Source organism: Mauremys mutica, chromosome 9, assembly GCF_020497125.1.
Source record: "Mauremys mutica isolate MM-2020 ecotype Southern chromosome 9, ASM2049712v1, whole genome shotgun sequence".
Classification (NCBI taxonomy): Eukaryota; Metazoa; Chordata; order Testudines; family Geoemydidae; genus Mauremys; species Mauremys mutica.
In genome coordinates, this window is record NC_059080.1 from 57,450,605 (window position 1) to 57,467,480 (window position 16,876).

The following is a 16,876-nucleotide window of genomic DNA, read 5'->3' on the forward strand; positions in this document are numbered from 1 at the left end:
ACTCAGGTTTTACTGTACAGTACACATATACAATAGTTTTTATATTTTAATCTTTAGTGTGAAGATTTAAAATGTATTGCAGTTAACTTTATTACAAGAATATACATAACAGGTGCAGATTATAATATTTTAGTCCAGCAGTCTCAGATTTTGGTTAGACATTACAAACTCAGAAGTATTATAAAACAAGAAATCCGCAGTCTGCAGAATACATGCCATGTAATAGGGAATGGGCTTGTCCCTTTAGTATTAATACATTTCTTCGTTCATTCTATATAATCCTTAGCACTAAGAGTACTTTACAAACTAAGAACTAAACACCTCTTAAGAACAACTGCTTTAGTCACAGGTTTATCTGTGAACCAATGCCTCCCCTGCTATATGTTTCAAATTAACACTTAGCCTCTTCAGTCCCAGAAGTCTGCATCGCCCAATACAAAACGTTTGGCATTGGAAACTCTGAGCATGGAAGATTAAACAATTTTTGCTAATGTTGCGTGGATAACTGTGAGGGTAAGGACCAGGACCTAAACTCTAAAGAAAACATATAGCAGTTTGTTTTATAATAAGGAAGGATATTAAGGAAGTGATTAATATTCCCCTTGAATACGAGTAAGCTGCACATATCACAGTTGCTAAAAGCATTGCCATCTTCAAGTGTAGTCAGTGAGCATTAGTGATTTATTTTAAATATGTATATAAATATAGATTTAAAACTGTGAAAGTATACAATGGACAGCAGCTTTTGGTAAGTAATACAAGTTTAGCCTTTTGAACCAAATTCATCCTTGATATAACACCACAGAGGATAATCAAGTGACAGCAAGAATGAATTTGACTTTCTGAATTTAGAGCAAAGGAAAACGCACACATCTTAGTCTTAAATTTCTTTCTATGAAAGAAAGTGTCTCCCCTGACTCCAGCATTATGAAGAACACATAGGTACTGGCACATCCATCACACCAAAAGACTCTGCCCTAAAGAAGTCCACAGATCCTATCACGTCTACTTTACATCCTATGCCATTTACTTCTCCAAAGGTGGAATCTGGGGAAAGATGAATGTTTCAAAGCTGTTCTGTAGTTATTTCCCATAACTCTCTTGATTGCTCAGTCTTTCAAATCTGATATTGTAACTCTATAGACAACTGTGTGCTCTACAAAGCAGGACTCTAGTGAAATATTTGTCAGATTAACAGTTAAAAAGACACTTTAAGACATTTGATTATCCATATATTATAAAGTTCAGAGTCTATGGGTGTCTTTTCCCTTAAGTACTAGCAAGCCCTCACCTAATCTACTGAATTTCAAATATTAGAGAGGAGATAAGAGTCCTCACTGCATCTCTTCTCACAGTACAAAGATATTCACATTCATCTGTACATGCACATGTTTAACCATGTATTTGCATTTTCCATTGCTAAACTCAAGAGTGGCCTCTGCAGGAAACACAGATGACAAGATTTGAGCTGGTCTGGAAGACAACTACTGTCCATGAAGTATTCAATTTTTGCATATTCACAAGCAGATATGATGCCAAGTGTCCTATTGCCATCTTCCCAGGAAATTCTCTTGAACTAGGACTGATGAATCAGCTGAAAATACCCCGCTGCCCAGATTCAGCACTGGGCTCCTTCCTGTGACCAAGGGCATGGGGAAAGGAGCTGCGTGCTTCAGACTAGGAGGAATCAGCATAATGAATTGTGAATGCTTGTGGGCCTGAAGTGCCTGTGCTTTAGTCCTTCAACCAAACTCTAGAGAGAATAAGCATAGTGGACTGGTCCCAGCAGTGGCCACTTAAGATTGCCTTCAATTGTGCAGTTCCTTGTGCCCATACCTGAAGGATGGGCCAAGGGCTAGAGAAGAACAAGAGCTGTCCTCAAGTGCTATTAAACTGTGACAAAAGTAATACTGTCTAGGTTATTGTGCAGATTGATAGTCACGGTGGAAGACAGACAAGCTCTCTAATTAGATCAGCGAGTCCATCCCTTCGCAAGTGCCATAGCGGAGGCAGTGCACAGGTGTTAAAATAGTTATGGTCGCTTACTACAGCAGAAAGTAAAGCAGCTAAAGGCAGTTGGTACACCTCTACCCCAATATAACGCGACCCAATATAACACGAATTTGGATATAACATGGTAAAGCAGTGCTCCAGTGGGGCGGGGCTGCACACTCCGGCGGATCAAAGCAAGTTTGATATAATGTGGTTTCACCTATAACACGGTAAGATTTTTTGGCTCCCGAGGACAGTGTTATATTGGGGTAGAGGTGTATTAGGAAAGCAGCTAACTAACCAGGAGCCTTGCACAGGGAGTCCTTGTCTGCACTAACCTTTTCCCCTAATATTTTTCAACATTACTATCTCTGGTGCAGCTTCACTGGTGGTAGCAACAGCAAGTGCTCTCGTGTAGAGCAGCCATCAGCATTTTAGCCACTAGGTTGTGTGTGTTTGCTCTAAGCAAGGTTAGACAACAGGAGATACGTCTTCCCTGCAGCGTTAACCCAGCTCCCATCCACACACAAAAAACTCTCACCCAAGTGTGGTGGTGTTTTACACCCGGGCTCATTGGCCTAGCTGTGTGTAAAGGCTAAAGCTTATTGAGCTGGTAACCTACCCACTCTGCAGCAAGGACACAGGCTAAATCACTTAAGTGTTGATAGTCCTCCAATACCTTCCCACAATTCCCCTCCTGCACCCAGGACAGACAAGTTCTCCCATTATTCACTGGGAAAGAATCACAGTGGTTCAGCTTACTGCAGTACTAAGAACCATGGGGTATCATGTGCCTCCGGAATTCCTAACATCTCAGATAGGTGACTGCAGCACCACTGAGTACATAGTAACTTGGGTAGGGCTCTGCAGTGTGGCCTGTTACACCTAAGCTAGGCTAAACCAGACGCCAATCACCCAAGTTAATTCTGCAGTGAAGACATGCCCAAGGTGGCTAAAACACTAGAAGCTGTTTAGTGCCCTGTCTACACGACAGCATCCACTGGTGCTACCACCAACAAGGTTGCATCAGTAATAGCAAGGTACAAAATTGTAGCGTGGACACAGCTAGTGTCTTCCTACAAGATTTATAGGTATGAGTCTGAAGGCTCTTTTGGTTCACTCTAAGGGTCCTAGAGCCCAGGCTCCAGCCCAAGCCCAGAAGTCTACACTGCAATTAAACAGCCCCACAGCCCAGGCCCCATTAACCCAAGTCAGCTGGTACAGGCCAGCGATGGGTTTTTAACTGCAGTGTAGACATACACGGAGTGTCATGGAAACTGAACTGAGAAGGTAGTCTTTCCATTCAAACAAAGGGAAAAGGCTTGGCTCAGACTGAAGTGTTTAACAGTTACCAGATCCGCCAACTGGGTTTTTGTTATGCAAAAGTGTAACAACACCTGCAGTCATAGTGCAGGTACTGTAGAGGGTAATGGCAGGTGTGTCAGTGGGTAGGGTATTATATCGCACTGGGCAATTCCAAGCCCTGGGTATCAATGATCTAATGGAGAACTGGCAAGTAAACATTGAATATTAGTTCCTGGCATGCACTGCCTTCACCCTCGCACTACATATCCCCCTTGGGCTGTAAGGGAATTGAGTGCTTTTCAAAAGTATCAAACGGAGAGCCTCGGAGATTGAAATCCTCTATGCATCAACCAGGAAAAGCGTAGTGCAACTTCTGTGCACTGCCCAGACACTATACATCCACTCTGGCCTGGACTGAGGTGAGTAGGTAGCACAGACTCTGTGCCCATTCACTCCTTGCCTTGCCTTGCCTAGCCTAGATAAAATGTCAACAAGGGTGTCAAGAAGGGCGATTGCTGCGGCAGTTTTTGTGATGTGGATATTTGTTCACTGGGAATCTAGACAAAGATCAGCTCATTTTGGACATACCAAACAGTTATCAGATGGTGGTAATTTTGGGCCACATTCAGAACATTGTCCTATAGGTGAAAAGCTCTGCACACAAGTCATTTAAAGAATCCTTGATACTTATAACTTGTGTTGAACAATCTGCACGTTTCACCATCTGATATTTAAACCACTGTTCTTTCCAAATTCCTCAGGCTACAGGAAAGACAACTTCAGCTCATTGAAGAAACAATGAAGGACAGAAAAACAATGGTGTACATCTGATCAATGGCAGAATAATGCCAGTTAGCTACCATACCCATTGCTCTGCCCTACCCCCTCAGCAGAGGCCAAACTCCCCATGCTGTCAGTGTTAATTTGCAACTGCCTGAGTAAAGGGACATTCAAGGTGAAAGCTGCAGTAACAAAAGCTGGAGGAGGTACTATTTGTCTGTGGTTTGTTTCAGACATTCTTAACAGCTCCCTTTGTGATCAGTAGCTGCTGCAAGTTGCAGTCTGTGAGGATAAGAGTACAGTCAGCAGAATGACAGACCTATTTAAGCAGAGTTTAAATCCACAGCTTTGGGATGCGATTTCCTGGAGGCCAGCTCAGACAGCTTTTTCAGACGTTTCTTCAGCTCCAGAGGGAATTTTTCATAGCATTTCTTGCACACTGGCTTCATGTCAAACTCCACAAACTTGTTCCTTTCAAAGAAACACTGAGCTATTAAAAACAGCACTTACAAAACTACGGTCGTGGCTTGATGTTCAGTAGTCAAGTATGTGCGTGTCTGTGTGAGTGTGGTGGCTTGATTTCTACTGCATGTATAAAACCCCTCATTTCAACACACAGATGCCAATCTTGCCAGGTATGTTCACATATCAGAATTTAATGCACACGTGCAGTAGTGTTCATGCCAAGTTAGGTGCCCAACTGTGTGAACACAGATACACATGGACTGATCACTGGAGATCAGATCCACATGTTTACCAATAATGAAATGTCCAGCCATGGAACACTTTGTGATAGGCTCTTAGCAACACTTCTGCTTGGCTGCTTTCCAAAACTTGGGGGCAGCAGCTTTGCATTGGCAACAGCCTGGAAGACATTTTGATTCTTCACACTCCTCTCCCCTGTGCTGCCAAGTGCACCTCAGCCTGCTATGAATGCCCCTTACTGGCTAGTACCAGGGTGGAAGCACATTCATTTTCCCTGTACATACATCCACAGTGCTTTTCTTCTGTTGCAGCTCAATGGCTTTCCTATGTTTGGTATTTCACAGAAATCATAGTCTTCTCTTCTTCAGACTAAACAAACCCAATTTTTTCAATCTTCCCTCATAGGTCATGTTTTCTAGACCTTTAATAATTTTTGTTGCTCTTCTCTGGACTTTCTCCAATTTGTCCACATCTTTCCTGAAATGTGGTGCCCAGAACTGGACACAATACTCCAGTTGAGGCCTAATCAGCGTGGAGTAGAGCGGAAAATTACTTCTCATGTCTTGCTTATAATACTCCTGTTAATACATCCCAGAATGATGTTTGCTTTTTTTGCAACAGTGTTACACTGTTGACTCATATTTAGCTTGTGATCCACTATGACCCCCAGATCCCTTTCTGCAGTACTTCTTCCTATGCAGTCATTTCCCATTTTGTATGTGTACAACTGATTGTTCCTTCCTAAGTGGAGTACTTTGCAATTGTCCTTATTGAATTTCATCCTGTTTACTTCAGACCATTTCTCCAGTTTGTCCAGATAATTTTGAATTTTAATCCTATCCTCCAAAGCTCTTGCAACCCCTCCCAGCTTGGTATCATCCGCAAACTTTATGAGTGTACTCTCTCTGCCATTATAATGTCTCTTTGAAAAACTGCCAACTGTCTTCAATTGTTTTTCCCCTTAGACTTGCTTCCATGGGATTTTACCTACCAACTCCCTGAGTTTGCTAAAGTCTGCCTTCTTGAAATCCATTGTCTTTATTGAGCTGTTCTCCCTCCTACCATTCCTTAGAATCATGCATTCTACCATTTCATGATCACTTTCACCCAAGTTGCCTTCCACTTTCAAATTCTCAACCAGTTCTTCCCTATTTGTCAAAATCAAATCTAGAACAGCCTCCCCCCTAGTAGCTTTCTCCACCCTCTGAAATAAAAAATGCTCTCCAATACATTCCAAGAACTTGCTGGATAATCTGTGCCCTGCTGTGTTATTTGGCTCCTTTACTTCCCCACTCAGTTGCACGAGTGTCTCTCACGAGAGAGATAAGGACTCAAGCAGCCATGAATGTCAGTGGGTCACAATCAGACAGCAATCTAGCTATCACAAATGGTGACTGCAGAAGAATCAAGCCACTGCATTAATTTGGTTGGCAAAAATCAAGAAGTGGAATTTCACTAGCAGCGTCAGTGTCCCAGACACTTGAGTCACGTTTAGTCTAGAGCCCACTCAGTCTGAGACTTGCCAATTCCTTATCCCCCAATAGCCTCATATTCCCAGACTTCCTGCCATTCAGCTTCCACCAAGTTTACTGTGGTTAATGTTGCTTCATTAAGCAGCAGCAAGAAGAGTTCACTAAAATGTGGCCCACCCCCAAGAATGTGCCCAGCCTCCATTAATCCAGGGAAGGGAAGGCTGTCTCTGAGATGGGCACATGACAAACTAATTTTCTAGAAGTTTGAACTAACTTTGCCACTGTTTCCCCTAAATCCCAGTTCTTATAGCTGACCTGTAATATTGTCTTAGAGCATGGCCTACACGCAGTATGCTTTTAATGCCTCAAACATTGAACACAATGCTGACTGGGTACCTCTGGAATCATGCTGGCTGGTGCGACAGCCTGGGATGTCCAATGCTGCATGTCAGTTACCAAATAGCCTAGTTGGAGCATGGAACTGGAGGCTCAGGGCACTGTCATTTTATTACGGAGTGAGACTTTGCTAAGCGTTTTTATCAGTATAAAAGAATAAAGAATTTAAAAACACTTTCCAAACCCCACATTCTATAATGAAAACACCATTCCCTTGAGCCCCTAAGTCCATTGATAACTGAGGCATGTTGGGCCATCATAGCAGAGCTGGGGTGATATCAGAGGTCCTGAAACTAGGAAAGGGGCATTTAAAGTTAGTTTGTATTCATTGTCCCTGTGCCACTTACTATTTGAGGCATTTAGCACAAAACTCTTTGAAAATGGGCTCAGTTACCTTTCAATAAGGGAAAAGCGGTATGTACTGCAGGAGAGGATACTACTCTACAGCTGCAGGATACCAGCACCATTCCCCTAGGCTGCTGAAAGCCTAGGTCTGCAAGTATCTACTTACTTCAGTGTGAGCTTGATGTTGCAGGTGGAGCAGGAGAAGCAGTTCACACACCAAGCCTTGTTGAGAGCTGATACCACTGTGCAAAATAAAAGCAAACAACCAGATTATCTAGTCTCAAAGTCCGATCCCAATTCAGTGAGCCCAGATGTAAAAAGAAACACTGGAGCCTTGCAACTGCAGGACTGCAACAACTGCACTGACAAACAGAATAGAAGAGCGACCCAAAACAAGGAGAACAAATCTTACCATCCCCCTCGATCACGTGGCTGCAGTTGTAGCAGACATCTCCGAAGAGCTGCATGCAGAAGGAATAAAATGGGAACTTATTTTACTGACTATGAAGGAGTCTGCCCATGCTCCCCAAATTAGACAGCTGGTGCAAACATCAAACTGCTGATGGATGCAGCAGCACCCTAAAATTCATTTACTTCTCCTGAATAGCTTCTCATACACTTGCCCATTGGTCTATGGTCATTCAGAACTTGTATCCTTAAATCTTAGGGTTTTTTTGTTGATGCCTTATATTCTTGGTACTATTATAACATGATCTCTGAGCCTTATATGCCTGGGAATTTGGGAGACAGTGTCAATAGATCACAACATTGATCAAAGATAAATATCTCCTGATCATAGACCATAAACAGTGAGGCAAAACCAAACGCGCTATTTTAAAAGCAGTTGATATTTAGCCTTTAACAACTCTACAAGGGAAATGTAATATTTTGTCTGATGGAAACTGGTGTAGAGTCATGGCTGCTCATTGTATCTTTATGATAATGTTATTTTTATATCAGCTTACAGGACAGATCTTTTCTGTGCTTTAGCCAACTAGATGCTATGGCATTTATTTTAAACAATTATAAATACGCTGGCTTCACATGGGTTATAGAATGTTTTCGATTCTTAACAAAAGGTTAGTCAAGCAGCCATCTGATTGGTTAACACTCATTTTATTTGGTATAATTAAAGACATTTTAATTTGTTTGCTATGTTGTTATAGCTGTGTTGCTCCCAGGATACAAGAGACAAGGTTTGTGAGGTAATACCTTATATTGGACCAACTGCTGTAGATGAAAGGGACAGCAATTTTTTCTTTCAACAGGGAAGATCCCTGTCCCCATTACATTTTCATTCTCTAATCACTGCCACTTTCCTAGAATTATACATGTCAACACACATCTGCCATGGAAAACATTTTTCCTTTTTCAATTAAATTCCCCACCACCAGAGGCTATTGATATTTCTTAACAACACACTCCAGATAACAATGCATTTCTGGTTATATGGTGCATGGGGAAAATGCTGTGCTTATTTCCCAAATTTCTATAAGGGGCATTCTTTCTCCCTAGCCCTTCAGTTGGGAGAGGTGCCTGCTGAATGGGTGCAGGACAGCAGTGCTTACCTGGTTGTAGTGAGTCTCGCAGTAAGCCAGTCCTTTTTTCTCATAGTGGCGGTGCCCCAGAAATGGCTTCTCACATTTGGCACAAACAAAATGCTGCAAAAGTAAAGGGCATTCAGTGTCAGTGGAAGAGCCTCCACAGCTAGAAGACATGCACGGTCGCTGCCCCGGAAATAAGTCAGTGGTTTGCACAAGAGTTTCAGATCTTTATACAAAGACAGACAAGAAAACCCTGCAAGAACTTGTGGGATGGTGATGGTGGGACACTACGAAAATCTAAATGACAGTCACAGGAACAACCTCAAATCAGGGTTAGAAGATAGTGGTAAACACACCTGCACTTTGGCTACACAACAGAGTCTGCCACTACTATCATCTGTTGAGCTGCACTGTACAAAAAAAAAAAAAAGGTGCTTCCAAGATTTGGAAGGTGAGATGTGTGACTCAAGAACCTCTTAATGCCAACTGGTAAAGGGATGCAGAGCGGTTACAGGAATCTCCTGATTTTGGTATGTACATTCTGGTTCAAAGAATGTCTCGTGAGGTCTCAGATGAAAGCTGGTGCCATGCTGGTTATCAATATTGTTATGAAATGTGTGTACAGATACTATGTAAGGAGCTATATATATATACACACATACATATACATATACACACACACACACACACACACACAAAATATGTTCTTAAAATCTGTGTGGGAGAGTTGGACAGCATCAAAGGTGAAAAACAAGTTTTCTGTCAGACAAGAGGTGTTTATTCATCTCTCTGTTTATATGTGAATTGAATTTTGTCTCATTCACTACTGGTCACTTATTGCCAGTCAGAACTAAATGCAATAAAGGATTCTGCAGAATTCAGAGAAAAAGTCTACCAGGAAGAGAAAAACAGTGGTGCTTAGGGGAGATGGGGGGGGAGGGAACCCTATCTAGAGATATACCTATATTTGGGAGGCAAAGACGACATCCTGGCATCCTTCATTAAGGGAATAAAAGGACAGTGCTTCTGCTTCATGAAGAAGAGTCTTGGTGAAAATGCTGAAGAGAATTTTGGGGGGTGAGAAGCTTTTTTAGACAAGACAGTAACTTGTTAGTTAAGATTAGTCTCTAGAAAGCATGTTATGATTTTGTTTTACACAACCATTTGTTTCCAATATTCTCTATTTCTTTGATAATATAATATATTTATCTAAGTGATGTGGTAGTAAGCAAAGCGCTGGCTCTGGGTTGAATCTGACATGCTGGTGTGTATTGTTCCTTTGGGAAAGGCAGACCTTGTAATTCTGTGAGTGTCCCACGGATAAGGGACTGGATACTACAGGGATTCGGGAGTTGGTGTGTGCTTATGGCTACCTGTACAGTGAGAATGAGGACTGGAAGATAGTGCTTGTGCTACCAGAGGCTGGTGGTTTTAGGGAGCTGATCCACCACAGGCAGACTCAAGTGTGCTTCACACTAAGGGCAGGTGGTGGTGAGGTGTCTCACAACCTGGGTATTCCTGGGAAGTGTCACAGCGATGTTACAGTTTGTTACTTGGAGCTGGAGGGAAGGACATAGAGAGGATGTACATAACTTCAGTGATAAATGCTATTTTGCAGACCCCAGAATCTTTGAAATGTAATGCAGAAATTTTAAAATAATTTTCCTGAGAGTAAATTAAACAATGTATTGTTATTGTGCAAAAGATGAAGTGCACCATTCACAACTCTAGTGCATGTGACTTACCCAGGTAAAGCTCACCCCAGGTAAATAAGGTCTGAATTCGGCCTAAACAGGAATGGTGGAAATTTCTAATGTTCACCATAACAGCCTCCAACTTGCATTAGACCTCTGGCAGTATGCATTCCACAGGCAGCTTCACACTGATCTCACCTCAACATGCCATTGCTTCCCCAGAGCATTGACTACTCGTCCTTCGATAGGCCTGCGACAGGCTCCACAGATTGGGATACCCATCTTGTCATGGCAGGGCAGGCAATAGAGTTCCCCTTTCAGCTCCCTGGCCTCAGCAGTCAGCTCCTTCCTGAAAACAACACAAACAAGTGTTCTTGAAGCAACAGCACCGACCCAAGCCCCAGCCAACAGCTGTTTCATGATTAACCTTACGTGAGCTTCCCTCCAGACGTGACTATCTAAGATGAAGCTGTGGAAGAGTGAACTTCAAAGCCAACTTCCATGTTTTGGCCCCCATCTACACTATAAACACAGGCATCCTGAATTATGCTTGTGAAACATGGCTGTGGTCAAACCACTTTATAACATGGTGGTTATCTAATAGGTCTTTCTGTCCACAAATGCAAGGCTAAATCATGCGGAGCAGTTTGGCCACAACCATGTTTAAACAAGGTTATTTTTGTAATGTAAAACAGGACCTTTGAGAGTGGCTCATTTCCAGTAGACAATGGTGCCCAGTAAGCAATGCATGGAGGAAGGAGAACCCTATATAGCTGAACAGAATAACTCCAATTCTTCTATCCATTTGATCCCAACTTTTTTGATCTTTCACATACAGAACTTCTTGTCTGCCAGACAACTTAAAGGCTGCAAAGTGTAGCTGACGATTACACAGTCCAGAAAGAGACTGAACTGTTGTCCATACAGGACATTTCCCTGGTTTACTGATGAAAGCTGAGAGAGGAGAACATACCCGCAGTGGGTGCAGTTGAAGTGATCTGGATGGTAGGAGTCATTCCTGAACATCAGAGGCTGCTCATCGATTATTAGGTGGCACTTCTGACAGATATACTTGCCTAGCCCCTTGGCTTTCTCCCGATTATGGCAAGGCCTGCACAGGTGCCTGGGTGAAAATTGGAAAGAAAGGGTAGCATTAGCACTGTAGAATCTTTCTAGAAGAGAGTCGTGCTCTGCACATTTTTGGTTAGGGTTACAGGTTTCTGTAACCTTCTTCCAAAGACAGCAGTCGCTGTTCTAACCCCACTGCTCTAGAGGATGGGAGTTAAACGTCATCTAGTGGTGCTAGTGTTAACCAAACCCTGAGGTAGCCTTGTAACTCCACCTGCCCCATTCACATACAGTTAGGTATTTCCTAGGCCTCTTTATGTGCCATTTCTTCTCTTCACTACAGATGTCAAGTGCAGTAAAAACAGTAGACAGTTTAGCTGTCTGTAACTGTAAGTGTGCACTAAGCTTACAAACACAATGGAGACCGCACGTGGGCCCAAATCACTATGCATGAAGCATCTGCTTTTGTACGTAGCAATAAAAACACTCAGAGGTGTGCATATCAGAATAGCTAATAAATGTCTTATCAACACAGCGGAGAGCTTGTGTGCACATATGTACGTAAGTATGTTCCTACAAATCTATAATTGTGTTTACATAAATCTAAGCACACAATCCTCTGACTGCTCTGTTGAAGGGAGTTCACTCTCAGTGCTCCTCTTGAAGGTACATTGCTAAAGTGCCTCCATCATGGTTGGATCCATTAGTCCTCACTAACCAGGACAAACCAGAGAGTCTTTGAATCATAGCCCTTCTACCCAAAAGCTCCCTATTAAGTTTAAGACAAACAAGGGAGTCTGCAGCTCTGTGCTGCAAACACTTAATACTTTTCAAACTGCAACAGAAGCACAAGTCCTGATCGGGCAGGGCATGCGACTGACATTGCTGGGAGTGAAGTCTGTGACAAAAGGGATAAAAGATAAACAGCTGTAAAGGTCAGTGCTCCTGTTTACACAGAGACTAATCAAAAGACAAGGAGCTGAATCAGCCAGTCTGATGCCCAGTATTTAAAAGCTCTCATGGGGTGGTCTTTAGTTTAGTTCACCCATCATCTGTCTTCCCAGCAGTAGTGTTGTTTGCTGGGTGTGGAGGTTTCGCTAAATTGAACACATAGCAGGCAAACGGAGAAAATAATCTATGCCTATTTTCTCACCATTGTCCAAGCTGACAAAAGCATGCTTAGTTCTCCCTCACTACAGTCACGCGTACATCCCTGGTTAAGATTTAAAGGTATTCTCTCAAAGAGCCCATCAACTACAGGGAACAATGGTAAAGGAAAGGTGGTGTCATGGCTAATACAACAAACTGACTAGGAGTCAGAAGATCTGGGTTCTATTCCAGGCTCTCTCTCTTGGATTTCCTGTGGGACTTTGGGCAAGCCACTTAACCTCAGGTTTCCCCATCTGTAAAATGGGGCTAAAAATACTTCCATGTGGCACAGGGGTGTTGTGTGGCCTCAAACATTTATGATCCTCAGATGGAAAGCACCTGCATAAAATGAAAGTATGATTATTATTTTCTCACTTTTTAAGTCCTCTTTTGTGTAATAGTCTCTTTGCAGGGCTGGAACCACTGTCCTCCCAGACGGAGCCACAGTCCCCACAAAAAACAGACAGCGCCCCATTATAAGAGAGCATGCAGCTGTGCTCATCCCTGGATAAAGGCATCAATTTTATTCAGCACTGTCAAATGGGGACTAATTATACAGGGCAGGACACTGGGACCCTGCAGCAAGTGTCCTGAAAAAGACCTCTCTCATTCAGCTGAATAAGGGGCCTTCAACCCTTTGCACTGATAAACCATTATCAACCCCTTCCCATTCACAAACCCTCTCTGCTGTCCCATAGACCCTCCTCTATTGCAAGCAAAGTGAAGTTTTGGAATCACAGAGCTGTTGCCATAGCAGCCACCCCTCTCACCCCCACTCCTACCATTATGGAATTATCCCATTCTCAAGTGTCCTATTGTGTCTATTAATACCAGACTCCCCCCGTCCCCCGCACAATACCCCTTTCCACCCCTCTAAAATAATCACAGAACTCCAAAGAGTCAGTGTAAAAGACTAAGGGGTTCAGAGAGACTTTAAGAAGCAGGACAAACACTGAAATATTCAAAAAAATAGCAGCAGCAGCGGCGGTTCACCCCTTCCAAGGCGTCAGCTGGAATGAAAACTGCCTTTCTTTGCAAGTGTGCCATCTCCTCTCGTCTGTTGTGTGAGCTGATAATGCACTATCAGAGCTAGCAGGACTCTATATAGAGGGGCTCTCTCTTCCACCCAAACTAAGTCTGAAACGGTCTGCTCTTTCTGAATCATCAGACGGCTTTCAGCTTTGACGCTTCCCCTTGATTCGCTGGCATCAAAAGGAGCTCCCAGAGATTTACTCTAGAAGGACTTTACCCTTCACCGGTAGGACTGCGCCGTCAACAGGTAAGAGAACTGGCTTTGGCTGGTAGAATAATGGAGGCACTTTCCTGCTGGCTTTACACTGTTGTAGCCGAGTCAGCGAGGGTGGTGGGAGATGTACAGAGTGGCTAATACACACAGTGTATGAGTTGTTAAACAAATAGAGTCCACAAAGAATTTCATTATAATCACTCTTGTCCCCTAAATTAGAATAGCTTTCCAAATGTCTCCATTTTCAGCCATTAGTACAGACAGGCATACACCACAAATGTCACCTCATTACATTATTAATTTCCCATGGGCAACCGAGTATTCTCAGCCAGAGGGAAGTCAGCTCTGGAGGGAGGGAGTTTCATCCAGTGTTAAATGATCTTCTGGGAAAGATGCAAGATCTTCCTGCTTGACAAAGCATTTCCACAATCATCAGCACTGATCATTTAAAACAAAACAAATCATTCCCCAGGCAGAACCACCTTTAATCAAAAGAATGAGAGAAAAGCAGAAAACTGTGAAGTCCACCAGAGAATTCATCATGCGCTTCTAGCTAGGAAGCACTTAGATTGTAGCAAAAACCAAGCTAGCTTGATTTCTTATTTAAGATGAACTAGAAAGTTTTGCTTATTCTTCATCAAGTTTTTATTAACAAATAGGAAGAACACCCATTGGAACAGTAATATCATTGTATAAACTATTATAACTATCCAAGAGAGTATCAATGTAGTGTGGGTGTGAGAGAGGGGGAGGGCCATAAAATATGGCTGTATGCACACATTCTAAATGACTAACTACATCCCTGCTTATAAATCAGCTATGGGAGGCTTGGAATAATGGCTAACCCCAGAATAGAGCTCTATTCAGCAATCTGTAAATCACTAAATACTCACACTACCCCAGCAGTGCAAGTCAAGTGGAATTCTGGGCTTGGGAACCAGACAACTAAAGAATTCTTCTGCCTACAGATTCAGAACCTCTTGCGTTGTAGAACAAGCCCCGGATACTAGATAATTTAAAAAGGGAGATATGATTTCTAATTAGCTTCAAGCAAAAGCATTTGTACATGTTACAGTGACAAGTTTATTAGAGATTACAGAGTTATTCTGCAGTGTACCACAATAGAACAAAAATAAACTAAAAGCCTAATACAAAAATGTGCATGTTTATTTTTAATCAGATTTAAAAAAAATTATAATAATTTGCTAAACCTTCTTCATGTGTTATTACCAGAGGCACAGAGTAAAGCCATCACTGGTTTCCCACAGCTCTAGTGTTATTGTGCTATGAACATTTAAAACCGCACATTTTTTAAATTAGCATTTCAATTCTCAAAGCCAATGCAGCAATTAATTCTAGTGATACATAAACTTCTCCTGAGCTACTCAAATGCCAAGGACACCTTCATTTTCAAGTCAACAATCAACACTAATGGCTACAAAAATTAAAGTATGTTAAAACAGCACGAGTTAAAACTCGGAGGATCATTTGAGTTTAGAACCTAACTGAAAGGGTTTTGTAATGTAGCAAATTGCCGGCACTACTATGATGGGTCTCACGTTTTCTCTTCTTGTGGGGGTGTTCAGGACGCCATTTCTCGGCCCTGATCTGGGGTATTAACTGTACCACTAGTATCCCAAAGAGGGGGAGTAGAGAGGGAGGGACCCGGGCCCACCCTCTACTCTGGGTCCCAGCCTGGGGGGCGGGGGGGGGACACAAACCACTTGAACTAGTGATTCCTTCCCCTGGGCTACTTCCCTCTGCAGCCCTTCATTTTGTGGGGCTTCCTGCCCTCTCTCTGCTTAGGCAAGGTTTCTCCCAACCCTTTGTGTCTATGGAGTCCCTCTGCTCTGTACAAGCCATGTTTCCCTTTACCTAGGTCTTGGTCTTCTGGCCCGCCACAGCACTTTTCCAAGCTCTCCTCTGCTTCCCTTCAAACTGCTCTCCTTCAAACTGGTCTCTGCTCCAACACCAAACCACTCTGCTTCAACTCCTCCAACTGTCTGATTGAAGCAGGTTTTTTTTTAATCAGGTGACTGGCTTCAGGTGCTCTAATTGGCTTAATTGGCTTCAGGTGCTCTAATTAAACTGTAGCAGCCTCTCTTCCCTCTACAGGCAATAAGGCTCTCATCATGCTTGGGCTTACATATCTCGCCTCTATCACTCTCCTGCTGCCCTCTGGCCATGCTGTATCACAGTAAAAAGAGCCATTTATTTTCTTCACACCTTCTGACAAAGAAAGAAAGAGAGGCTCTCACAGGGTAACATATGTAACAGCAGCTTCCTCCCATAACGATACTGACTTTTGACAGATAAGAACATATGTGAGCTAGAGCTATCAACATTTAATCAACTCCTGCAGCCCCAATCCCCAAGATGTTTCTCCTCCCTGTGACTACCCTACTGGACTTCTTGATATTCCTCACTCAACCCCCTGCAGTCCTGTGGTGAAATCCTGGCACCACTGAAGTCAAATGAGTTTTGCCATTGACTTCAACAGAGCCAGGATTTCATCACTGGTGTCTTTGCTATTCTGTGTCAGATACTGACAGAAAACTGATCTCAAACCCCAAATGCACCACAGGAAGTCAGTTCTAACAGAATCTGATCACCACAGAGAATTTTAAGAACATGATAAAATGCACGTCACTTCAAGTCCCTTAATGTTGGGGCTGCAGATGGGGAGCAAACTGTTGCCCGGAGGAAGATTCCACCAAAAAGCTAGCCTACAGCAAATGAAAACTCTGTCTGGACTGTAAGATGACCCGATGCCAGCCTTTTAGACTCACATCCACCTGGTGTTTCATTTTTAACAGGGTGTTATAAGTGAATATAAAACTAATGGCTAACCACAGTCTAATCTAACTCTTGCTATGCAGGATCATGCCTCCTTACACATTTGTTTGTGGATGGGATTATTTAAATAAATGGAGTGGTAGCACAAAGAGCGTAAATTCAAAGAGTCACACAATGAGTATTAATGTGGATGTGCCCTGTTTTCAATAGCCATTAAAGGGGTAAGGTTTCCTCCTCCTTTGGTGTAAAATAGAAAAAATAAGGATAACAAGTCTTTTAGCTTCCACTACCACTTTCATTTAGGGACTAAACTCACAAGGTTTTTTCCAAAGTAACACCAGCAAAAATGTGTATACTCCACAAACACTATCTTTGCATGTGCAC

The 16,876-nt window shown here is 42.7% G+C and overlaps 1 protein-coding gene across 3 annotated transcripts in view; it reads right to left on the reverse strand.

The window, feature by feature from the left end:
- Window positions 1–33: 33 nt before the first annotated feature.
- The window catches only part of LIMS2 (LIM zinc finger domain containing 2), a 66,132-nt gene continuing 49,289 nt past the window's right edge, over window positions 34–16,876 (reverse strand). For 2 of the 3 annotated variants that reach the window (XM_045030569.1, XM_045030567.1), the window contains 6 exons: window positions 11,207–11,356; window positions 10,432–10,582; window positions 8,564–8,656; window positions 7,408–7,456; window positions 7,162–7,237; window positions 34–4,548 (listed from right to left, as the gene is read on the reverse strand). In XM_045030569.1, the coding sequence (XP_044886504.1) occupies window positions 4,401–4,548; window positions 7,162–7,237; window positions 7,408–7,456; window positions 8,564–8,656; window positions 10,432–10,582; window positions 11,207–11,356 (667 nt within the window). In that variant the 3' untranslated portion in view covers window positions 34–4,400. Of the gene's footprint in view, window positions 4,549–7,161; window positions 7,238–7,407; window positions 7,457–8,563; window positions 8,657–10,431; window positions 10,583–11,206; window positions 11,357–15,571; window positions 15,677–16,876 lie in introns of those variants that run through there. The other variant, XM_045030570.1, reaches the window with a different exon arrangement.